Below are 24,940 nucleotides of genomic sequence, written 5' to 3'. Positions count from 1 at the left end.
TGCGATAAACTTACAGGCTGGATTGGGGGATTTTGTAGATCTCAGGCTTGCCGGCCATTGCCTTTTCTTTCTCTCCAACCTCCGCCTCTTTGTTCAGACCCGGTAGTTCTACTTGGCTCCAGCAAGGATAGGTTTCCTGACAGGAATTAAATAAGACTTTCCCAGATATAAGCACTGGTACGCCCCTGTTGTGAAATTCTGTTTTGTTCTTGCAGTTAAGACCAGTTTTGGTGTGCCCCAGTCCTTTCTGTTTCCCAGTTTCTGACTTTTTGCTGATTCTTGGTTCTGTTATACTAAGTTCTTTCTTCCGGTGTCTGGTTTCTGATGCACTGTTTACCTGGAGCTCCTGGTTAGCCTTCAATGAGCCTCCATGCTCACTCCAATCTGTGGGCATGGGCTTGATGGAGCACCTCTGGCTCTTGGAGTCAGTCCTTATCACTGAGTGTCAGGCCTGCTCCCAGCTCTGCTCCATTCCACATCTGGCTTTGGTTCTGTGATACTTGCCTCTGCTCTCTGGTGTTAGCGCTACCTCTGTTGTTCAATAATGTCAACCACATTTTCGAAAACAAAAAGTTACCAGCTCTCAGGAATAATTTCCTTTATTTTATTTTTGAGACACAGTCTCACTGTGTCACCCAGGCTGAAGGGCAGTGGCATGATCATAGCTCACTGCAGCCTCAAACTTCTGAGCTCAAGTGATCATCCCACCACAGCCTCCCAAGTAGTTGGGACTACAACTGCGTACCACCATGACCAGCTAGTTTCTTTACTTTTTTTTCGAGACAGGGTTTCACTATGTTGTCCAGGCTGGTCCGGGACTCCTGGGCTCAAGTGATCCTCCTGCCCCAACCTCCCAAAGTGCTGGGATTACATGAGTGAGACCCCCCCCTGCCCAGCCAGGAATAATTCATGAAAAGTGCCCATTAAAAGGCAATGCCACATTGTTTCAAAAATAGCCAAAAATTGTAATTTAAAGTGAAGAAATAACTTCATTTTTTACCCATATATATGCCACTATGCCAGCACTTTTCTGATACTCGACATTACCTTTCAGCTTTGGGCAGGTCCAGCCATTTTAACAATGTAGAAATCCTCTCTTCATATGGGACACTTCTGAAAAAATAGAGTAGAAATAATTCTTTAAAATGAATCAAATCAAGAATAACTCCATTACATTCCTATTCAGAAAGGTTAATATCTTCAGCTATCCATTTTGTGTTCCTATATCATCACAATACTGAAAGGTATTCACTATTATTCAAAGGGATTTCTGTTTATAGATACACTTGCAGCACTATAAATGAAATGCAGATTGTTTTATTTCACCCCACCCTTCTCTCCTTCAGTTTCCCCCAAATGAAATAAAAGACAATTGATTATGATCCATTAATTCCATTTTTAAAAATTTATGCATATGCGTATATTGAACATCTATTGCCGGATACTATTTGTTCATTCAAAACAGAATTTATCAGTGAGCAAACCAAAGATTACATTCTAGTGCAGGAAGACAAGTAACAAACAATGGACCTAATATAAAAATAAGGTATAGTGTATTAAAAGGTGATAAATGCTGTGGACAAAAAAAAACAACAACAACAACACTACAGCAGAGTAACTGAGATGAAGGTGGTTTGGAATTTTAAATCTTAAGTATAACTGGGGTAAGACAATACTGAGAAGGTAATTTTTCAACAGCGCCAGAAGGCAGTGAAAGAGTAGGCATTCAGATCCATGAAGCAAATCATCTCAGGGAGGGTGAACAGCCAGTGCAATGTCCTGCAGCAGAAGCAAGCCTAGTATGTTGACATCCACCAAGGAGTTCAGAGTGAGCACCTGAGGGAGTAGCAGAAGAGGAGGTCGGAGAGGTAAGGGGACACCAGAGGTCATACCACATAGGGCCTTGTAAGCTTTTACTCTGAGTGACACAGGGAGCCACTGAAGTTTTGGTGCCAAATAATGCCATAATTGGACTTGCATTTTATTTTATTTTATTTATTTGAGATGGAGTCTCGTTCTGTCGCTCAGACTGCAGGAGTCCCTGATCTCAGCTCACTGCAACCTCTGCCTCCTGGGTTCAAGCTATTCTCCTGCCTCAGCCTCCAGAGTACCCAGGATTACAGGCAATGTGCCACAATGCCTGGCTAATTTTTGTATTTTTTCTTCTGGTAGAGATGGGGTTTCACCATGTTGGCCAGGCTGGTCTTGAACTCCTGACCTCAAGAGATCAGCCCACCTCAGCCTCCCAAACTGTTACGATTACAGGCGTGAGCCACCGCACCCGGCTGGACTTGCATTTTAAAGGAATCCCTCTGGTGGGTGGGATGAGACTAGAAGCAGAGAGATGAGTAAAGAGGCAACTGCAGTTAATAAAGGCAAGAGATGACAGCTCGAACCAGAGTGGTAATGCTAGAGGTAATAAAAAGTTCTCAGGCTACACAGATTTTTAATTAGAGCCAAAAGCATTTACTGAGAGACTGCTTGAGTGATATAAAGGAAAGGAGTCAATGGTGACTTCCAAGATTTTTGGCTTAAACAACTGGATTAATGGAATTGCCGCCAAGATTAAGACAAAAACATCCTGATCATTTCTGCCTAACTGGGAGAATATCTGAAAGTGCTTCACTTTCACTACCGGTTGTAAGGCATGTATATGGAAGGAAAGGAGCCATTTATAGCCACTTCTGATCCAGGCCAAAAGTAGGTGGCGGCTTTTAAACCTTGATACATTGCTGTCAGCCACATCTGTAAGAAGAGAAAATTTAGGATAAGCGAAAGTCAATAATTACTTTGGGTAGAAATGGTGTACCTTACCAGAAACTAAACGAGATTAACAGTTGCAACATGTATTAAAATTGAAATTTTAATCTTTGTAGCAATTAAAAGATATAATTATCTAAGAATCTGCCTCAAAAACCAAAAACATAGCAAGCTACTAAGAAGCAAGATCATTTCTTTTCAAACTGGTAAAATTGGATGGTTCCTCTCTCCCTTTAAAAGAATTACAAACTGTAATCCCAGCACTTTGGGAGGCTGAGGCAGGTGGATCACAAGGTCAGGAGATCGAGATCATCCTGGCCAACATGGTGAAACCCCATCTCTACTAAAAATACAAAAAATTTAGCTGGGTGTGGTGGTGCGTCCCTGTAGTCCCAGCTACTCAGGAGGCTGAGGCAGGAGAATTGCTTGAATCCAAGAAGCGGAGGTTACAGTAAGCTGAGATCGCACCACTGCATGCCAGCCTGATGACAGAGTAAGACTCTGTCTCAAAAAAAAAAAAAAAAAATTACAAAACAAAATGAGGAAAAACATTAACAGATAATCTTTCTGAGTAACTTCCAGATAGATACATTTATAACCCAACACCCAAGTTTAAACATAGCTATTTGAGTTAACAGCCATAAATGTTTTAAAAATTCAAGTTACAAATAGTGGTAAAACACCTTCCCACCCTCAGCCTTTAGAAACTATATGGGTGACATAGAACTTGCTCCACTGAGCAAGAAGAGTGACCTCCTGCCACACTGAGAAATGGAGGTTACTTCAGTTGGCACGTGTAGAATGCTACATACTGGTTGCCCATGCCACCAGGCTGGATTATTTTGTTCCTCTGAAGAAAGTGAAAAATTCTTGTTGAGATTTACATCATACATATTATTGTCAATGATGCCATGTGATTCTGGATACAAGCCCTAAAATGATAATTTAAAAAAAGATGTAAGATAAAATATTAGTAAAATAGATATTTAAATTAAAATAGCACACGATCTATTACTCATATCTAGGAAAGGTACTATGTATCTTTCAGTGTAAAACACCTGGACCTGAACTTAAATATTAGAAGATATTGTCATCCCTTGGCTTTCATAGGGCATGGTTCCATGACCTCCCTCAGGTACCAAAATCAGAAGATGTTTAAGTCCCTGCTAGAAAATGTCTTGGGATTTGCATATAACCTATGCATACCCTCCTATATATTTTAATCATCTCTAGATTACTTATAATAGCTAATACAATATACATGCTATGTCAATCATTGTTGTATTGTTTAGGGAATAGTGACAAAAAAAGTCTATACATGTTCAGTACAGATGCAATTTTTTTCCAAATATTTCCTTCATTCCTTCCTTCCTTCCTTCCTTCCTTCCTTCCTTCCTTCCTTCCTTACTTCCTCCCTTCCTTCCTTCCTTCCTTTCTCTTTCTTTTCTTTCTCTCTTTCTTTCTTCCACTTTTATTTTAGGTTTGGGGGTACATCTGAAGGTTTGTTACTTAGATAAACAGGTGTCATGGGGGTTTGTTGTACATATTATTTCATCACCCAGGTATTAAGCCAGTACTCAATAGTTATCTTTTCTGCTCCTCTCCCTCCTCCCATCCTCCCCACTCAAGCAGACCCCAGTGTCTGTTGTTTCCTCTTTGTGTTAATAAGTTCTTATTATTTAGCTCCCATTTATAAGTGAGAACATGTGGTATTCAGTTTGCTAAGGATGATAGTCTCCAGCTCCATTTATGTTCCCACAAAAAATATGAGCTTGCTTTTTTATGGCTGCATAATATTCCATGGTGTATATGTACCACTTTCTTTATCTAGTCTGTCATTGATGGACATTTAGGTTGATTCCACCCAAATATTTTTAATTCACAGTTAGTAGAATCCAAGGATTCAGAACCCACACATATGGAGGGCCAAGTGTGCATATATATATTTTTTCTAGTTCTACCATGTTCATAGCAGCAAATAAGAGACATTAGGCTGATGGCTTGTCCTGATGGTGTTAACATAACTTTTGTGTGCTTAGTAACTGTTTAATTCACTGTTAAACTTTCCCATATTAGAATAATGGTTAGCCACTGGTTATATTATCAATAATAGCAAATAATTTACTAGATAGAAGCTTTCTATACATCAAATATCCTGGCTAAAGTGAATTAAAGGGTGTTACCAGCATTTTAAAGGCAGCCTGCCAAGTCTCTACCCATCTTCCCTGCCATCCACCCACCTATCCAACCAATCATTTATTTAATCAAATCTCACATATTTATTTAATCATTCCACACATTTTTATTAAATGACTATAGATTTTAGGGTCTTTATTTTAGAACATTGCTAGGTATATGAATATGTATGCATATATATGTATAAAATATATAAATAGTAAATTAATTGCATTTATGCATAATCCCTTATTTTATGTATACATATATGTACATATGGTATATATTTATGTATATATGTATATACAGTCAATTATTATTTTTATAGTAGTTCTATAAAGTTGTCATGAACACTAAACTAATGATTACTGAACCATTGCTCCTAGGAAAAACACAGAATTAGGTTCCTGAGAGCCTCTGGTTACAACAGTTTTGTCTTCTGATCAATACATAACCTTGTTTTATGAGTGTTTTTGTTTGAAGTCACCTTATTTTTGTATATTGTTGGTTCACTCATGGTATAACTCAGGCCTGAGCAAAGTTTACCTAACACACATATTTCCTCTGTAAGGCAATTCACAGCCTTCTTGCTCTTAGGAACACCAGAAACCACGTCAGCACTATGCAAGGGGACCATTTTAACCAGTGAAATAACTCCCCCTAAAACATGAGCATATAAAAAGTATAACATTCAATAAACAGTAAGATTGTGAAAATGATACTTGTTTATAGTATGACAGTTAAAACAAGACAGCAGAATGTCTCCTGGTTAGACCTTAGCTAGGAACATGAGCATTGGGCAACTCAACTTTTTGTGCTTCTTTGTGATGGCCGCAAATGACGATAAATGCACCGTACTTATTGATTTGGGGGTTACAAATAAATTTTAGCAAGTAGGCAAACCCACAAATACAGAGTCTGCAAGTAATGAGAATATACACACACATTTGTGTGGGGGTTAAAATTTAAATGTCACAGTTACTGTTCCATAGTAATAAAAGATTAAAACTCAAACTAACAAAGACACAAGTATCCTTTGAGGCAGCGGATGCCTTAAATGTGTTCTAAATCCACCTGTCTTAAATAATTTAATTTTGAGTTCATTTTAATCATTCTACCTACATCTTTTTATACACCAAGGATAATTCACTTGCTTTTATTGCTTTATCTAAAGAGATGTAGACAGTGTGAATTCCTTCATGAAAAAGAAGTTCTATCAAGTTAATTGTAATGAAAAGACTAGGAAAGAACAAAATTTCCCACATCAAAGTAGTTGGCCCTATATATAGCCTACTGTTCCCAGCAGACCTTCAGATAAACAAAGGGCAATCGAAAGACCAGAGGAAAATGGTATTTCTCACATCAAAGGGTCTGTTTTGGGCTCAGCACAGGTGAATTAACCTAATGCTGGACACTTATTCATAGTTCATGCCTCACAGCCCTGGATTGGCCTCATATTGAGCCATTCCTTCCAGCCTGAATTCAGCCATGAACTATTCCCACATGTGCTCGAGAAAGGTAAGTCTCAGAACTCAGCCAGTTCCTGCCCAAACATGTCTGTCTTATGTGGTCAGTTCTGGTCTTTGGCCTGTCTTACCATGAGGTCAAGCACTCACCGTGACAATGGTGTAATGATTTGGGAAGGTTTTGGTAGGATACATAGCTCTCATGTATTTTGAATGAATTCCACATGTTTCTGCAACAGAATATGGTGAGAAATTAGGAAGTTGTTTCTTCTTCAGTTTTTTGGATAACTAAAAATCTGAACATGAAAGTCTCCCAGAAAAATAGAAAAAAGCTAAAAAGTTGATTGAAGATGGAAAGGGGTTGAAATTCTGGTCTCTAAGCTTCCTCCATTCCAGGGAATGTCAGTCTTTTAGGAGAGGAGTGAGCTAAATCAAGGTGTATATATTTTTTTTCTGGAAGAGCCAGTGATACACATGTTAGGCTTTGCAAGGCCATATGATCTTTGTTGCAACACCTCTCCACTCTGCCATTGAGGCCCCAAAGCATCCGTAGACAATAAATAAACAAATGAACATGGCCATGTTCCAATAAAACTTTCTTTATGGACATTGAAATTTGAATTTCAGGAAATTTTTACATGTCACAAAATATTCTTACTTTCTTCCAACCATTTAAAAATGTAGAACAGACTAGGCCCAGTGGCTCACACCTGTAATCCCAGCACTTTGGGAAGTTGAGACGGGCAGATCACTTGAGCTCAAGAGTTTGAGGCCAACCTGAGCAACACAGTGAAACCCCATTTCTGCATAAAAAATTAAAAATTAGCTGGGTATGGTGGCATGCGCCTGTGTAGTCCTAGCTACTCAGGAGGCTGAGGTGGGAGGATTGTTTGAGCCCAGGAGATGGAGTCTGCAGTGAGCTGTTATCGCACCACTGCACTTCAGCCTGGGTGACAGAGTGAAACCCTGTTTCAAATAAATAAATAAATGAAATAATTTTTAAAATAAGTAAAACAATTCTCAGTATATATGGCAGGCCATACACAAATGAGCAGAGTGAACCAGATTTGGCCTATGGGCCACAGCTTGTGGACCCCTGAGCTAAATGTACTCTATATTATACACTGCCAGTTTGTTTGCTTTATATAGCATTGGCATCCAGCTGATAGTTCTTACATGTAAAGTATCTAATATAACAAAAGTCAACACTACTGCCTAGACAAATGAAAAAGGATTTCACTTGTATAACTGCATAAGCCTATGTCATGTAGTACTGTTTACAAATTAAGCTAACTTCACTGCTTCTTACTTTTAGTACAGTTTCCATTAGACCAGGGAAGTTTCCTGTGATCTGTGTTTCACAAAGTACGACAGTGATTTAGCTTCATTGTTCTGTTGTTTTCAATCTGTGCAATAACCCTGTTTAAAGAGGTCAGAACCACTGGGGCACATTGCTATTTCCTCTGCACCAGTGAAGTACAAGAAATTTTCCACAGCAAAATTGTGTTGCCTCTGCTTCTAAAATAAAGCTTCACCATTATAGAGTCTCTTTAGGTCCAAACAAAACATGAAATTGCTTGTGGTCCAAAAAATCACGAGCTTTGCTGCTGAACACAATGAGTGTGTTCTCAAATAGGCATGGGGTTGGTCTCCTTCCCAGCCTCTCATTCAGGAATTTCCTCCTTCAGAATCTTCTAGGGCCCCATATCAAGTCCACTATACAGGATTCTCTGATGGGTATTGGAAGGTAGGAGATGAAGGAAAGGGAGATCAAAAAAATCTACTTTTTTTTCTTTCTTTCTTTCTTTTTTGAGATGGAGTCTCTCTCTGTCACCCAGGCCAGAGTGCAGTGGCACAATCTCGGCTCATTGCAACTTCTGCCTCTTGGGTTCAACTGCTGCCTCAGCCTCCCAAGTAGCTGGGACTGCAGGTGCCCACCACCATGCCCAGGTAATTTTTGTATTATTTAGTAGAGATGGAGTTTTGTTATGTTGGCCAGGCTAGTCTCAATCTCCTGGCCTCAGGTGATCCACCTGCCTCACCCTCCCAAAGTGCTGGGATTACAGGCATCAGCCCCTGTGCCTGGCCAAAAGTTACATTTTTAACAACCACCCCAGGTTATCCTAATGTATTTAAGTTTGAGAACTGCTCCAGGACTTAATTTATGAAACATAAGATTAAAATAACCTTTATTTTTCTTATTTAATCAATATCACCGATAAGTAAATCTTGATCTCAATTAGGGAAAGACATTTAATATTGTTGAGAAGTCATATAACAAGAAAATAAAATGCGATCTAGTCCACTTACACAATTAAAATAATTTAAGTGGGAAAAAATTCATACAATGAACAGATACATAAAGTCAGTTTCTGTTTCAATATCCTTCAAACGTGGGTGGCAAACTCAAATTCTTAAATGCTTAAAGCTAGAGGATAAAATAAAATGTAAACTAAGCTACCGGTATTGTGAAAGCATGGCACCACCCTAGTTATATGATGTCATAAATAAGACACATCTGCTGACTCTCTATAGACTCAAGCTACCGTTTTGTATCACCTGCCCTTGAACCACAGCTACTGTATGTCTTCTACCATGGTTTCTTCCAAATATGAATCATTTAAGTTATGCTTGAACAGACCACTTCTGGAAAGACACGCAGTAAACCAATGAGCGGTTGCTTTTGCAAAGGAAAAGCAGGAAGACCAGGAAAAAGGTTTTGTTCATTTATTTTTACTTATACCCTTGAATATTGCCTTAAAATGTTTATGTATGTATTTTACTTCTAAAAAAACAATTAAAAAAAAGAAAGTACTAAACAAAATATCTGAAAATATAAATGAGATAAGCCTATGCAACTAGGTTTATAGTAACTAGAAACTATGAGAAGCAGCAAAGGTCTAAATGGGTGAGTAGGTAAAGCAACCAAAGAATGCAAGGTAGGCCGGGCGTGGTGCTCATGTCTGTAATCCCAGGATTTTGGGAGGCTGAGGCAGACAGATCACCTGAGGTCAGGAGTTCAAGACCAGCCTGGCCAACATGGTGAAACCCTGGCTCTAATAAAAATATAAAAGTTAGCCCAGTTCAATGGTGCACGCCTGCAATTCCAGATACATGGGAGGCTGAAGCAAGAGAATTGCTTGAACCCGAGAAGCAGAGGTTACAGTAAGCTGAGATTGCCCCACTGCACTCCAGCCTGGGCGACAGCGAGACTCCATCTCAAAAAAAAAAAAAAAAGTGAGACTCCGACTCAAAAAAAACACAACAATGTAGTCCTTGTGAAATTCTTATAGGATTGGCCTAATGAAATAGTATTAAGGTATTTGTACAAATGGAAAAGACAGCAAACTGTTCACTAGTATTCACAGATTCACAGGCTGAAAATAGGTACTTTCATTTTATATGTAATTTAGTAGAATAACCTCTTAGAAAGAGTAGCCATAATGTTGGCCTGTATCATTTCTAGCACTCAAAAAAAAAAGGAGGAATAAGCTCTGCAGGGGCTTCATTCTTCCCAGAGTTGCAAGTATGCATTCAAGCCCTTGGCACATAAAAAAGAAGGGTCAAAAGAGAGCAAAGAGGAGTGATGTTAGCAAGATAACAGAATAGGAAATCTTAGACGACTCTTCCCACAGCAGACACTATCATTCAATAGCCACACATAAATCAATTTCCTTTGTGAGAAACCCAGAGACTACTTGACAGGCTCCTGCTTAACACGCAAGTATAACCCCAGTTGCATTGAAACCAGTAGGAAAAGCAGAACCATTTCTTTGACATAATACCCATTCCCAGAACCATGCTATATGATCAGGAGAGAACTCTCAACTTTTGGTTTCTCCCCAAGGAGGGAAAAAATTGTACCACACATCTAACACTCCAATTTTTCCAGGTGCTATCTGAAAAACTGGCTTCTATCTCACCTGAGTTAGAAGAGCTGAGATCCAACATGTATTAGTCTCCTGTGTGCTACAAAGAACAAAGAGGAGATTTGAACTAGCATGCGGGCACTCATCACAGCTTCTGCTCTTGGCTCAGCACAGAGAAATCAGACAATAACCCCAACTCCCAGCTTCTCCCAGGGGAGGAAGAGTTGCACTAAGTGTCCAATGCCCCAACTTTTCTAGGGACTGCCCAAAGGACTGGCTTTTTCGGTCTTGTCTGTATTGGAGCACTAATGGAACCTAGCATACTCTAGTCACCTGGGGGCCAGTGAGAAAAAACACAGTGGTTTGATGTAGCATATTAGTCACCATAGCCCCTCTCCCTGGTGCAGCACAGAGAAAAAAAAGCAAGAGAAAGAAGAAAAAAAAAAAGCCCCACAAAACAAAACAAAATCCAGATCCCAACTTATCTCTGGGGAGTGAAAGATTTGGACAAGACATCTAATGATCCAAATTCTCTGGTGACTGCCCAAGGAGCTGGCTTCCTTCCAAGATAAGTTTCACTCATCTTGGAACACCAATGGGACCTAGTGTGCTCTAGACACTTGGGGCCCCTAAGAACAGAAAACAAGGTTGGACTAGCATGAAGGTTTAAGGGGCCTCCAGAATCCCTGATCAGGCCTACTGATGAGGGTTTCTCCTACAAAAGCCCAGTCCATGAAAACTGAGAAAGGTGACTGTTTTGTCCAATGTGCAGATGCCAACACAGAGTAAAGGAAAATGAAGAAATAGGGAAATATGTTCAAAATAAAGGAAGAAGATAAATCTTCAGAAATTGACCTGAATGAAGCAGAGGTACAATTTTCCTAACAGACATTTCAAAATAACTGTCATAAAGATGCTCATTGAAGTGATGAGAACAATGAAGTGATGAGAATAAAGTGAAAATTTCCACAAAGAGAGGCAAACGCAGGCCTTTAAAAATTATTCAGGCAAAGGAGCAAAAAGAGAAAAGAATAGAAAGAAGTGATGAAAGATTAAGAGAACTGTGGGACACCAACAAGTGGATTAATATATGCATGATGGGGTTTCCGGAGAAGAAAAAGAGAAAGAACTAGAAAGTTAATAGAAAGAAATAATGGCTGAAAACTCCCAAATCTAGTGAGGAAAATGGGCAACCAGATCCAGGAAGCTTGAAGGATTCTAAATAAGATGAACCTAAAGAAATCCACACCAAGACATATTATAATCAAATGTCAAAAGTCAAAGACAATGAATTTTGAAAGCAGCAAAATAAAAGCAACTCACAATATACAATAGAAGCCCTATAAAACAATCAGCGGGGTTTTTTTGTTTTGTTTTGTTTTTTCAGAACCCTTACAGAACATTAAACACAACACAACACGTTTGTCTCAAGCATGCCTGGAACATTCTACAGGATAGATCACATTAGATCACAGAATAAGTCTTAACATATTTTAAAAATTGCAATCAAACCAAGTATTTTCTCCAACTACAATGAAATAACACTGGAAATCTATATCACAAGGAAAACTGAAAAATTTACAAATAATGTAGAAATTATGTAACATACTTTTGAACAACCAATGGGTCAAAGAAGAAATCAAAGGAGAAATTAGAAAATACCTTGAAACAAGATGAGTGAACATGAAAATGGAATGCAGCAAAAGGAGCTCTAAGATAGAAGTTATAGAAATAAATGCCTACATTAAGAAAGAAGAACAATTTCAAATAAACTACTTAATTTTGCACCTCAAGGAACAGAAAAAGGAACAAACTAAATCCAAGGTTAGCAGAAAAAAGAAACAAGATTAAAGAAGAAATGAAACAGAGAATAGAGAAACAATAGAATAAATCAATGAAACTAAGAGTTGGTTCTTCGAAAAGATGAACAAAATTGACATACTTTTAACTAGACCAAGAAAAAGAGAGAAAACTCAAATAAATAAAATCAGAAAGAGGAGACATTACAATTGATACTGCAAATATAAAAGGTTCGTAAGAGAATACTATGAATAATTATATGCCAACAAACTGCATAACCTAGTAGAAATGGATAAATTCATAGAAACATACAAAGTACCAAGACTGAATCTTAAATAAATAGAAAGTCTGAATAAATCTATAAACAGCAAGGAGATTAAATCAATAACTAAAATCCTCCCAAGAAAAAGACCAGGACCAAATGGCTTCACTGACAATTTCTCTACCAAAAATTTGAATAACTAATGCCAATTCTTCTCAAACTCTTCCAAAAACTGAAGACAAGAGAATGCTTTCAAATTAATAAGGCTAGCATTACCCTAATATAAAAGCTATACAGTCATCACAATAAAAGATAATTTCAGGTCAATATTCCTGATGAAAATAGATGCAAAAATCTTTAACAAAATACTAGCAAAATAAATTCAACAACACTATGAAAAGATTATACACTATGATCATCTGGGATTTATCCGTGGGGTGCAAGGATGGTTCAACACATGAAAATCAATTAATGTGATATATAGCATTAACAGAATGAGGGATAAAAATTACGTGATCTTTTCAATAGAAGCAGAAAAAGCATTTGATAAAATTCAACACCCTTTCATGATAAAAGCTCTCAACAAACTAGGAATACAGTCAGTCATGCATTGCTTAAAGACAGGGATACATTCCTAGAAATGTGTTGTTAGACAATTCCATCATTGTGCAAACATAATAGGGTGTACTTAACAAACCTAAATGGTAAAGTCTACTATGCACGTAGCCTATATAGTAAAGTCTATTGTACAAATCTGTACAGCATGTTATCCTACTCAATACTGTAAGCAATTGTAACACAGTGGTATTTGTATATTTAACCTTATCTATCTAAATATAGAAAATGTACAGTAAAAATATGATCACGTATCATGAATAAGGATTGCAAGACTGGAAGTTGCTCTGAGTAAGTCAGTGAGTGACTGGTGAGTGAATGTGAAAATCTAGGACATTACTGTAAACTACTAGAGACTTTATAAACACTGTATACTTAGGATACACTAAACTTATAAAAATATATGTTTTTCAATAATCAACCTTAGCTTACTGTAACTCTTCTACTTTATGAACTTTTAATTTTTTCAACTTTTTGACTCTTTTGTAATAACACTGATTTAAAACACAAACACATTGCACAGTTGTACAAAAATATTTTCTTTCTTTATGTCTTTATTCTATAAGCTTTTGTTTTTTAATTTTTTGTTTTTACTTTTTAAATGTTTCTGTCAAAAACTAAGACACAAACTCACACATTAGCCCACACCCACATGGGGTCAAGGTCATCAATATCACTGTCTTTTACCTCCACTTCTTGCCCTACTGAAAGGTCTTCAGGGGCAATAAAATGCATAGATAGGTTGTCTTCTATGATAACAGTACCTTCTTCTGAAATACCTACTGAAAATCTGCCTGAGGCTGTTTTATAGTTAACATTTTTTAATAAGTAGGAGTACACTCTAAAATAATGTACAAAGTATAAGTATAGTGTAAGCCGGGCACAGTGGCTCATGCCTGTAATCCCAGCACTTTGGAAGGCCAAGGTGGGAGGATCTCCTGAGCCCAGGAGTTTGAGCCAGCCTGGGCAACATAGTAAGACCCCATCTCTTTAAAAAAAAAGTATAGTATAGTAAATCATAAACCGGTAACAGTCATTTATTATCATTACCAAATATGATGTAATGTACATAAGTGTGTGTACTTTTTTATGACTGGCAGTGCAGTAGGTTTGTCTTCACCAGCATCACCACAAAAATGTGAATAATGCATTGCACTATGACATTATAATTTCTCTGACATCACTAGGTGATATAATTTTTTTTTTTTTGAGACAAGAACTCACTTTGTCACCCAGGTTGGAGTGCAGTGGTGTGATCATAGCTTACTGCAACCTTGAACTCCTAGGCTCAAGGGATCCTTCTGCCTCAGTCTCCTTAGTAGCTGGAACTACTGGCACACCCCATTGTGCTTAGCTAATTTTTTTTTTTTTTGGTAGAGACAGGGTTTCACTTTGTTGCTCAGGCTAATCTTGAACTCCTGGGCTCAAGCAGTCCTCCTTCCTTGGCCTTCTGAAGTGCCGGGATTGCAGATATAAGCAACCATGCCCAGCTGGTGATGGGAATTTCTCAACTCCATTATAATTTATGGGACCATCATTATATATGCAGTCTGTTGTTGATTGAAATGTTGTTGGGTGGCACATGGCTGTAGAAAAAATACCTCAACATAATAAAGATTATATGAAAAGTCTACAGCTAACATCCTATTCAACAGTGAAAAACTGCAAGTTTTTCCATCTAAGATCAGGAACAAAGCAAGACTGTCCACTCTCTTAGCCTGAGCAATTAGGCAAGAAAAAAAAAGGCATCCAAATCGGAAAGAAAGAAGTAAATCTGTGCCTATTTTCAGAAGAAGTGATATCTACTGAAAGCTCTAAATATGTAAAAGCTTTAAATAAATTTTAGAACTAATAAATGCAGTAAAGTTTCAGGATACAAAATCAACATAAAAAATCAGTTGCATTTCTATGTATTAATAATGAACTATTCAATCTCATTTATCAACATTGAAAATAATAAAATTCTTAGAAATAAATTTAAGAAAATGAAAGACTTCTATATGAAAACTATGAAATATTGGGAAAAGAAGTCAAGGAAGACATAAACAAATGGAAAGACACCTCATGTTCATGGACTCGAAGACTTAATATTGTTAAAATGTTTGTATTACCCACAACAATCTACAGATTCAATGCAATCTTTATCAAAACCCCAATGACAGTTTTTACAGAAATAGAAAAAAAAATTAAATTCGTTAAGACCCCAGATAACCACGACAATCTTGAAAAAGAACAAAGCTGAAAACATCAAAGCTCCTGATTTCAAAATATATTAAAAATCTTCAGTAATTAGAACAGTGTGTTTTTAAAAACAGATGTATAGACCAATGAAAAAGAATAGGGAGCCCAGGCTGGGCTCAGTGGCTCACACCTGTAATCCCAGCACCTTGGGAGGCCAAGGCAAGCTTGAGCTCAGGAGTTCAAGACCAGCCTGGACAACATGGCAAAACTACATCTGTACAAAAAATACAAAAATTAGCCAGTCATAGAGGCATACAGTGCCTGTATTCTCAACTACTCTGGAGGCTGAGGGGATCGCTTAAGCCTGGGAGGTAGATGTGGCAGTGAGCTGAGATCACACCATCACACTCCAGGCTGGGTGACAGAGTGACAGCCTATTTCAGAAAAAAGAAAAAAAAAATGGAATAGAGAGCCCAGAAATAAATCAATAAATCCATGCGTATATGGTCAACCAATCTTCAAAAAGGTTGCCAAGAAGAATACACAATGGGAAAGAATAGTTACTTCAACAAATGATGTCAGAAACTGGATATCCATATGCAGAAAAATGAACTTGAACTCTGATCTTATACCATATACAAAAATCAACTCAAAGTATATTAAAGATTTAAAAGTAAGACCTGAAACCGTAAATCTTCTGGAAGGAAACATAGGGGAAAATCTGCAGGACATTGGTCTTGGCAATGATTTCATGAACATGATGCCAAAAGCATAGGCAACAAAAGCAAAAATATACATGTAGGAGTATATCAAACCAAAAAGTTTCTGCACAGCAAAGGAAACAATCAATAAAATGAAAAAGCAATATATGAAATGGGGGAAAACACTTTCAAACCATATATCTGATAAGAAGTTAAGTTCCAAAATATATAAGGAACTTCTACAACTTGATAGCAAAAAATCCAATAGTCTCATTAAAAAATGGGCTAATGACCTAAATAGATATTTCTTCAAAGAAGAAAGATATTGTTCATCTCTAAAGACATACAAATATCCAATAGGTGTATGAAAGATGCTCAATGTCACTAATCATCAGAAAAATGCATATCAAACCAAAATGAGGCAGGGCACAGTGGCTCACACCTGCAATCCCAGCACTTTGGGAGACCGAGATGGGAGGATCACTTGAGCCCATGAGTTTGAGGCCAGCCTGGGCAACATAGCAAGACCTCATCTCTAACATAATAATAATAATTAAAAATAAAAATTAGAAAATGAGATATTATATCACATCTGTTAGGGTATCTAGTATCAAAAAAACAAAAAAAAAACAGGTGTTGATGAAGATATGCAGAAATTGGAACTCTTATACACTGTTGGTAGAAAGGCAAAATGGTATAGTTGCTATGGAAAATGGTATGGAGGTTTCTCAAAAACTTAAAAATAGAATTATATGATCCAGCTATTCTACTTTTGAGTATTTATCCAAAAGGGTTGAAATCAGGATCTCAAAGAGATTAGCACTCCCATGTTCACTGCAGCACTACTCATAAGAGCCAAGATATGGTAACAATCTATTTCTCTTTCAAAAGATAAATAGATTTTTAAGGTGGCATATACATACAATGGAATATTATTTGGCCTTAATAAAAGAGGAAAATCTTGCAACATGTGGTAACATGGATGAACCTTGAAGATATACTAAGTGAAATAAGCTAGTCACAGGAACACTAACACTGTATGATTCTACTTACATGAGGTTATCTAAAATAGTCAAAATCATAGAAGTAAAAAATAGGATGGTGGATTCCAGGGGCTGGGTAAGGGGGAAATGTGGAATCGTTGATCAATGGATATGAAATTTCAGTTTTATAAAATAAGTAAATTCTAGGGATCTGCTGTACAACATTGTGCCTATAGATAATAATACTGCATTGTACACTGAGAAATCTGTTAAGAGGATAGATCTCATGTTATGCATTCTTAACAAAATTTAAAAAGCAGACAGCAAATGATATCTGCTGTGGCCAATATAAGAGCTCTGCTGTTCATGAATGCCAAACTTGCAAACTCTAATCTCTGAAACTCTGCATATGTCACCAGCTGGATCTTTGCTGTCTACCTGCTACTTCTAGTCTTATTTGATCCACAGTTTCCCATCTAACTTTTCAGGAAGGCTGTCTTCTAAACAGGCCAAATCACTTCTATCCTACTTGACAGTTTCCTGATCTTGGCCCTTCTTTGTCTGCTGCCACCTGCACTAAGACAAGACAATGTTCTTGCCTGACTAAAGTGTGATTCAGAGAGCCACTTCCTTGTCCACTTAATAGTCACTCATATGACTCACTGCTCTGTGATATTGTTTAGGCTTGGTTTACACCACCATGATGGCCCAACTCAGGCAGCTTGATGAAACCCTAGAGTTGGGGCCTTGGACTCCCTTATTATTGTTGTGACAGCAATGCCTGCTGTCACATACCTCAGTTCAAGGCTAACATAATCCGAATCCTATTTAACCACATCTATCCTTTTCTAATTTTCCCCCAAAACAGCCTCAGGATGTCCTGAAAACATGTCCCCCTACCTACTACATCTATTCTTAATCGGGCCTCCTAGAAACTAACAGCCCCATTTTGCCTAGGTAGGCCTAGATGATCATAGCTTCACACATTTGAGGATTGAGATGTTGTTTACATGACTAAAATTTTTTTAAATGTTTTAAAATATTTTAAACATCAAAAGCAGAAAGCTCTCAGTGGCTGTATTACATTGATGTCATTTCTAATTCTCAATGGAATGAGCAAATCAAGGAATTTTACTTTAGAAAAGGTTCAGTTCACCCTGGCTAGTCAAATTCCCTTTTGACACCAGATTTGATATCCAGTTTATCAAGACAAATTTAGGTAAGAAGATAGAAACTGAGAAGTGTTAGCTAACTTTCTAGGACAAAATGACTCAGCAGAAAAGTGGCAGGTCCTGGATTTGGAAAACAATCTCTTTGCTAAAGATCTGCCTCAGGGAATGAGGGAGAAGCTGAAAAAACAATGCACCTTGAGTTGTTGGAAGTAGTGGTCTATCTTCCTACAACCACGGCATTTTAGGGCTGGAATTAACAGTAGAAATCATCAGATCTAGACATTTTGTTTTACAAATGAGGAAACTGAGGCCAAGAAAAGTCAATTGACTTACCCAGAGTCAAACAGCTATTTTTAATAATTTGCAGAAAAAGAAAAACAATAAACCAGTAAAAAATGACAGAAAATTTGAGAACTTTGGGGATATAAAACAGGGCCTCAGAGGAGGGAGAAGAAAGAGAGGAATTGCAGGGCAGTGAAAAGTGTGGGCCCTGGAGTTAGTTCTCTGGTTTTAACTATGCCACTTCTTAGCACTGTGTCATTGGGTACTCAACTTCTCTTTTAAAAAAAAAATTATTATTAAATAGAGATGAGGTCTCACTGTATTGCACAGGCCGGTCTCAAACTCCTGAGTTCAAGGGATGCTCTAGCCTCTGCCTCCCAAAGTGCTAGAGTTACAGGCACTGGCTACCATGTCCAGCCTCAACTTCTCTTTATTACTACTTTTATTAAATTATGTGAAGGCTAAGTGTCCTAACACAGAAGTATATAACATAGTAAAATTGATAATAAAAGAATTATAACAATTACTTAAATCCACCCATCATATGCCACATATCAAATAGCTATTTTTTGAAAGCTACCTGTACATTCTCACAGTAATCCTATCAGATGGGAAGTCACCATTTCACAGATGAAGAGACTAGGGCACTAAAAGATGAAGGAAACTTGTCTGAGACCTCACAGCTAGCAATTAGTAGAGTCAGATTGTAGGCAGTTTAATTCCAGGACCAGAAATAGATCCTGGACTTGACATCTGCTGAAGTGGTGGGAGGTGCTGGATCTGTCTAGCCCACCTGCCTTCAGGATCCGATTCTTGTTATATCCACCTTGCTAAGACCCAGAACCCAGGTCTGACAAACATCCCTTTCAAGGCAGTACACACGAATAGATTTCCAGAGGACAGAAGTTACATTCGAATACAAAACAAATCAAAATAAACAAACAAAAGGCTGACCATGCTACCAAAATAAAGGTAGGAGAAGCCAGCAAGTGTGAAAATACACTTCCGATTGAAAGTAGATACCACGTGGTAAAGTCAGAGAGGATCTAGGCTAAGACAAACCACTAAGGTTAAAAGTCAGAAAGAAAGTTGCATCATCTGGAGATTGACTAACTAGGTGTCTTTATCATTTTCATGCCACTAGTTATAGAAGACTTACTCAGTTTATTGATATTTGGCATTAAAGTATCCCATGTGTATAAATATTCAGCTCTAAATCCATCCATAGAAAACAAGATAACAGGTGGCAGGTCAAACCTGAAAATGAAAAACAAAATTTGTCCATTGTTTTGGATAGTTATATTTACCTCAAAAGCATTGCAATCTTTTTTTTTAGACCTGTGTTTAAGGTGAAATAATTGGGTAACTTTTGGGCCATAGCCAGACACTGTCATTTTTTTTTTTTTTTTGAGACACAGTTTCACCCTGTCACCCAGCCTCCACCTCCTGGGTTCAAGCAATTCTCGTGCCTCAGCCTCCCAAGTAGCTGGGATTACAGGTGCACGCTGCCACATCTGGCTAAATTTTAGTAGAGATGGGATTTCACCATGTTGGCCAGGCTGGTCTCCAACTCCTGACCTCAAGTGATCCACCCGCCCTGGCCTCCAAAGAGCTGGGATTACAGGCACGAGTCACTGTGCCTGGCATAAAATTTTGCTTCTGTTATACACACACACATTTCACAGATGTATAGTTTGATAAATTTTCATTAACTGAACTCCACTGTGTAGTCATCACCCAGATAAAGAAACAGAATATTATCAGGATGCTTGTGCTTCCTGTGGTCACTAAACTTTCCAAACCACACCCCACCAAGGATGATCAGTATCTTGATTTCCAACAGCATAGATTATCTTTGTCTATTTTTGTACTTACATTTATATGCAAATAAAATCATACAGTATGCATTTTGTTGAGTCTCAATTCTTTTACTCGACATTATGTTTGAGATTCCTCCATATTGTTGCAAGTAATTATGGATCATTCATTCTCATAGCTGTCTAATATTCCAGTGAATGAATAAACCAGAACTTATTCTACTGTCCACGGGCACTTGAGTACTTTCCAATGTGGAAAGTTATTAGGTTTCCAGACCTAAGAGAGCCTGTGGTTTAACTTCATTTACATAAATTCTAAAACAGGAATATATGATGATAGAAATCACAATAGTGATTGTCTTTGGGAAGTAAGCAATGGGAAGGGACATGAGGTATCTTTCTGGGATGGTGGAAATATTCTATATGTTGGAAATATTCTATATTAGTAAGTTACATCACTTAGTGAATTTCCAAATTGCATTATACTATACAATTAAGATAGGACCATTTCAATGTATATGAACTATAGGATACCTCAATTTAAAAATAAAAATGGAAAACTGGGACTGTTTGAACTGCAGTGTGCAGAAAATTCATGAAGAAATTAAAGTGGCCTAGTGCAATTTGCATGAGAAAGTATTTATTTTTTTCATAAACTCATTAACATAACTCTGATTAAAAATTTTATATTCATAAATATGCCATTAAAATAACTTTGAAGATTAAAGACAGGGTCAACTGTCTGTGGGATCAAGATCCAATGATCCAAAGATCCAATGCACTCCTTTTTTAATGGCCAGCTTGCCTGTCCAAGCTAACTAGAAAGTGCATTTTACATTCTGCTGATACGAACTTTCTTGTAGCTAAAACATCCTTAATTATTTCCTAAAGATAAATTCATAAAGATCACATTTCCTGGTCTTACGACAAACTTTCAAAGGAGACTAAAATATTGCCACAATTCATTCCCAACAGTAGATATTAACTTATACAGTACTTTCATAAACAAGACAGGTAGCTGGGACTTTATATACACAAATCACGATGTACTGATTATTTCATGGAGTAAAAGTTATATCTTCTTTTCATTTTTATTTCTCTGATTGCTAAAAAACTTGAACATTGCATCCATATTATTTTCATTGCCTGTGATGAAGCTTGAGTAAGAGCTCACTACATGCCAAGAACTGTCATCTCCGATCTGTTATTTCACTAGGATCAGGTAGCTTACCCAAGGTGTCCCACCACCAGTAGGGGCAGAGCTAGGCTATTGGCTCACATCTGTCTGATTTAAGAGTCTAAGCTCCTTACTGTGCTATGATCACTAGCAAAATAGTAAGGCAAACAAGCAAAGAGAATACTAGCATAAATGTCTGGCAAGAAGGTTTTATGTAATGTCTGTAGCCACTATAAAATTTTTACCAGCAAATATTATTCATGGTGAGCAGAATCATCATTGTCCATTTTCCTTGCAGGGATGGAAGGTATACGTAGGAATGACTTCAATGGAATAAAGAGAATGAGGGGATTGTAGGTGATGGTCAGTGTCCTACTGACCACTACCACCACCCCTTTCCTCACCAGGTTCCTTTCTAGTCTTGCCTTGCATCAAGGTTGCCAAATCAGTCCTGTAATTTCTCTGGGATGCTGCTCCAGCTCTCAAATCCTCAGGGGGACAGTGATTTGCCAGTTTGGAGAAGACCATTCTAACTAATCATTTGGGCTTAGTCATCTAGGTTTGTTGAGACTCTTTACAAAGACTTTAGTGAAAACCTTCCTGCTCACCTAATGTCTCTCTCCTCCCGGTTATCAACAGGTGAGGGAGTCTTGGTGCCTCAAACAATTCTTCCCCTTATTCAGGCCCTTACCCCTTCTTCTGATGAATCGCACAGCATCACGGGCTCAGCCTACGACTTGAGGGAGCGTTATGCCACAGAGACTCTGGGACCTTGCTGCCTGGGTTTGCTTCCTGCTTCCAGCAACCACTAGCAATGCAGCACTGGGCAAGTGATTTCACAGCTTTTGCCTCCATTTCATTCTTTGTAAAATGAGGATGGAGATAATAGAACCAAAGGGTTTTTATAAGGAATAATATGTAAGATAACTATTGTGTAATGTACATATTGGTACATAATAAGAACTATATGAATATTAGCCGGTATTAGTATGCTTTTCAGAGATGAATTGACAGGGTAATTTGACCCATGAGAAAATACCATGGGCACACCTTAATAGATTCAAGTATCAGGTTCATCCAATAAAACAAGTGACTACAGAAAAATTTCACTAGAAAAATATTAACAATTTCTTGAGTACCTACTATGCACCATGCACTAGAATTAAAATTAACCTACTGCTTGATAACTCACCAAGCATATTCCCTTGCTTTAGGTCATTTAATTCTCACATGAAATTGTCTGATCCTGGCATTGTTATTATTTCAATTTCATAGATGAAGCTCAGGGAAGTGACCAGTGCAAAAGACCCACAGGCAAAATCAGGACTCAAACTTCTCTCATTTTATTCTAATCCTTTGCTCTTCCACCCACAAGGTGGGAAGAGAGCACCTGAATCTGAGCTACAAACCAAAGTAGCACGGAAGAAAAACAGGCACATTATCCATACTCCTTTTCAAAATGAAATAACACTATTTAAAAATGCCTCCACTGGGCCAGACACAGCAGCTCATGCCTGTAATCCCAGCACTTTGGGAGGCCAAGATGGCAGGATCCCTTGAGCCCAGAAGTTCGAGATCAGACGGGGAAACGTGGAAAAACACTGTCTCTACAAAAAACACAAGAATTAGCTGAGAATGGTGGCACATGCTTGTAGTCCCAGCTACTTGGGAGGCTGAGGTGAGGGAATTGTTTGAGCCTGGGAGGTGGCAGCTGCTATGAGTCATGATCACGCCACTGCACTGCAACCTGGGCAACAGAATGAGACCCTGTCTTGAAACAAAAAATGCCTCCACTGGCCAGCACAGTAGTTCATGCCTGTTATCCCAGCACTTTGTGAAGCCAAGGCAGGAGGATCACCTGAGTTCAGGAGTTTGAGTCCAGTCTGGGCAACATAGTAAGGCCCTGTCTGTACAAAAAAATACAAAATAATGTTTAGCTGGGTGTGGGGGCCCATGCCTATAGTCTCAAATACTTGGGAGGCTGAGATGGGAGGATAGCCTGAGTCCAGGAATTTGAGGCTGTAGTGAGCTGTGATCATGCCACTGCACTCCAGCCTGGGTGACAGAGTGAGACCCTATCTCTTAATAGTAATAATAATAATAATAATAATAATACTTAAATTTAAAAACTGCCTCTACCAATTCCTCCTAAAGCCAGGTATTCATTTCTTTTTCATCCACCCTTCCACCATTCTCCCTTACTTGGCCCAGAAAAGTGTGAAGGGCAGAGGGGTGGATGGAGAAATGGGGAATCCGCGCTGGCTTGAGGTGATGCACATTTCCAGGCCCCGGCAGTCAGCGAAGCAGCCATGATAAACGTGTGGAAAAGATGCAGGGGAGAGGTGGGGCAGGAGTGTCACCTCACGTGTTCATCACCTGTGCCCCCTGACAAAGCTCTCCTCATCCACCCTTCAAAGACCTCCTTTCATTTCAAGGCCTGCACAAACCTCTTTCCCTGCTCTTAACAAGAAGAAATTTGAGGCACCAAGATGTAAAATAGAAAAGAGTTCTTGCCAGACACAGTGGCTCATGGCTGTAATTCCAACACGTTGGGAGGCCCAGGAGGGAGGACTGCTTGAAGCCAGGAGATCAAGATCAACCTAGCCAACACAGCGAGACCCTATCTTTATTTTAAAAAAGAAGGCAGGAATTAAGTTATTTAAAAAAGGAAAAGGAGTTCTGGCAGAAGTAATTTCAAGCTAATTTCAATCCTGACCACAAGACCTTTGGAATATTACTTATTTAATATTCCAACTGATTTTTAAAAGTCATTACTGTGGCTGAGTAGAGTGGTTCATGCCTGGAATCCTAGCATTTTGGGAGGCCAAGGCGAGTGGATCACTTGAACTCAAGAGTTTGAGACCAGCCTGGGCAACCTAGTGAAACCTCATCTGTACAAAAAAAAAAAAAAAAAAAAAGAGAGAGAGAAAAATAAAAAATTAGCCAAGCATAGTGGCATGCCTGTAGTCCCAGCTACTCAGGAGGCTGAGATGGGGAGGATCACCTGTGTCTGGGAGGTCAAGGCTGCAGTGAGCTGTGATTGCACCACTGCACTCCAGCTTGGACAAGAGAGCAAGACCCTGTCTCAAAGACAAAAACATAATAAAGTCGTCATTGTAAAACATGAATATAATAAATTAATATAAAAGGGCTTTGTAAAAAATAAAGCAAACAAAAGTCCATTAGAACTTGGAACCCACAAGAAATCTAATCCTTTGTGAACTATTCTGTTTTGAAATGTACATGAAGTGGAGGAAATTCTACTCTGCGTCTGAACTAACTACATTCTTATGTGCACCTTTGTTAAAGGAGGATAAAAATCCCTGTATCCGTCATGCTCACCCTTCTGGACACTGAGACTGCTGGGCTGTGTCACAGTTTTCTTCCAGCCATGAGGTTTCTCCTGAAAAGCATAAGATCGAAATCTTTATACTTGCTGCACCACAGACAAGAAACGAGAAGCAACTACTTAATTTCTGTTAGTCCCATGACTAATTTCTTCTAAAATACGTAAAGTGCATTTTCAGTTGTTGGCAAAGGCAGTGTCTCTAGTGACTTGTAGAGACCAGTAATCTGTACTAACTGAATACCAGGAAGTCTATCTTTACCAAGAGAAACAGAGGGGATTTATTTATTTATTTTATTTATTTATTTTTTTTGAGATGGACTTTCACTCTTGT

At 38.2% G+C, this 24,940-nt stretch overlaps 1 protein-coding gene across 1 annotated transcript in view; it reads right to left on the bottom strand.

The window, feature by feature from the left end:
- Positions 1-24,940, bottom strand: part of ENPP3 (ectonucleotide pyrophosphatase/phosphodiesterase 3) — a 93,612-nt gene that overhangs the window by 54,245 nt on the left and 14,427 nt on the right. Inside the window, exons 4-9 of the mRNA XM_025382382.1 lie at positions 24,603-24,736; positions 19,426-19,523; positions 6,552-6,631; positions 3,573-3,692; positions 2,636-2,745; positions 1,048-1,113 (exon numbers count right to left, since the gene is read on the bottom strand). Coding sequence (XP_025238167.1) covers positions 1,048-1,113; positions 2,636-2,745; positions 3,573-3,692; positions 6,552-6,631; positions 19,426-19,523; positions 24,603-24,736 — 608 coding nt within the window. The remainder of the gene's footprint in view (positions 1-1,047; positions 1,114-2,635; positions 2,746-3,572; positions 3,693-6,551; positions 6,632-19,425; positions 19,524-24,602; positions 24,737-24,940) is intronic.

Source organism: Theropithecus gelada, chromosome 4, assembly GCF_003255815.1.
Source record: "Theropithecus gelada isolate Dixy chromosome 4, Tgel_1.0, whole genome shotgun sequence".
NCBI classification, from domain to species: domain Eukaryota; kingdom Metazoa; phylum Chordata; class Mammalia; order Primates; family Cercopithecidae; genus Theropithecus; species Theropithecus gelada.
The sequence above is the reverse complement of the archived record's forward strand: the minus strand, read 5'-3'. Positions and strand labels throughout refer to the sequence as shown.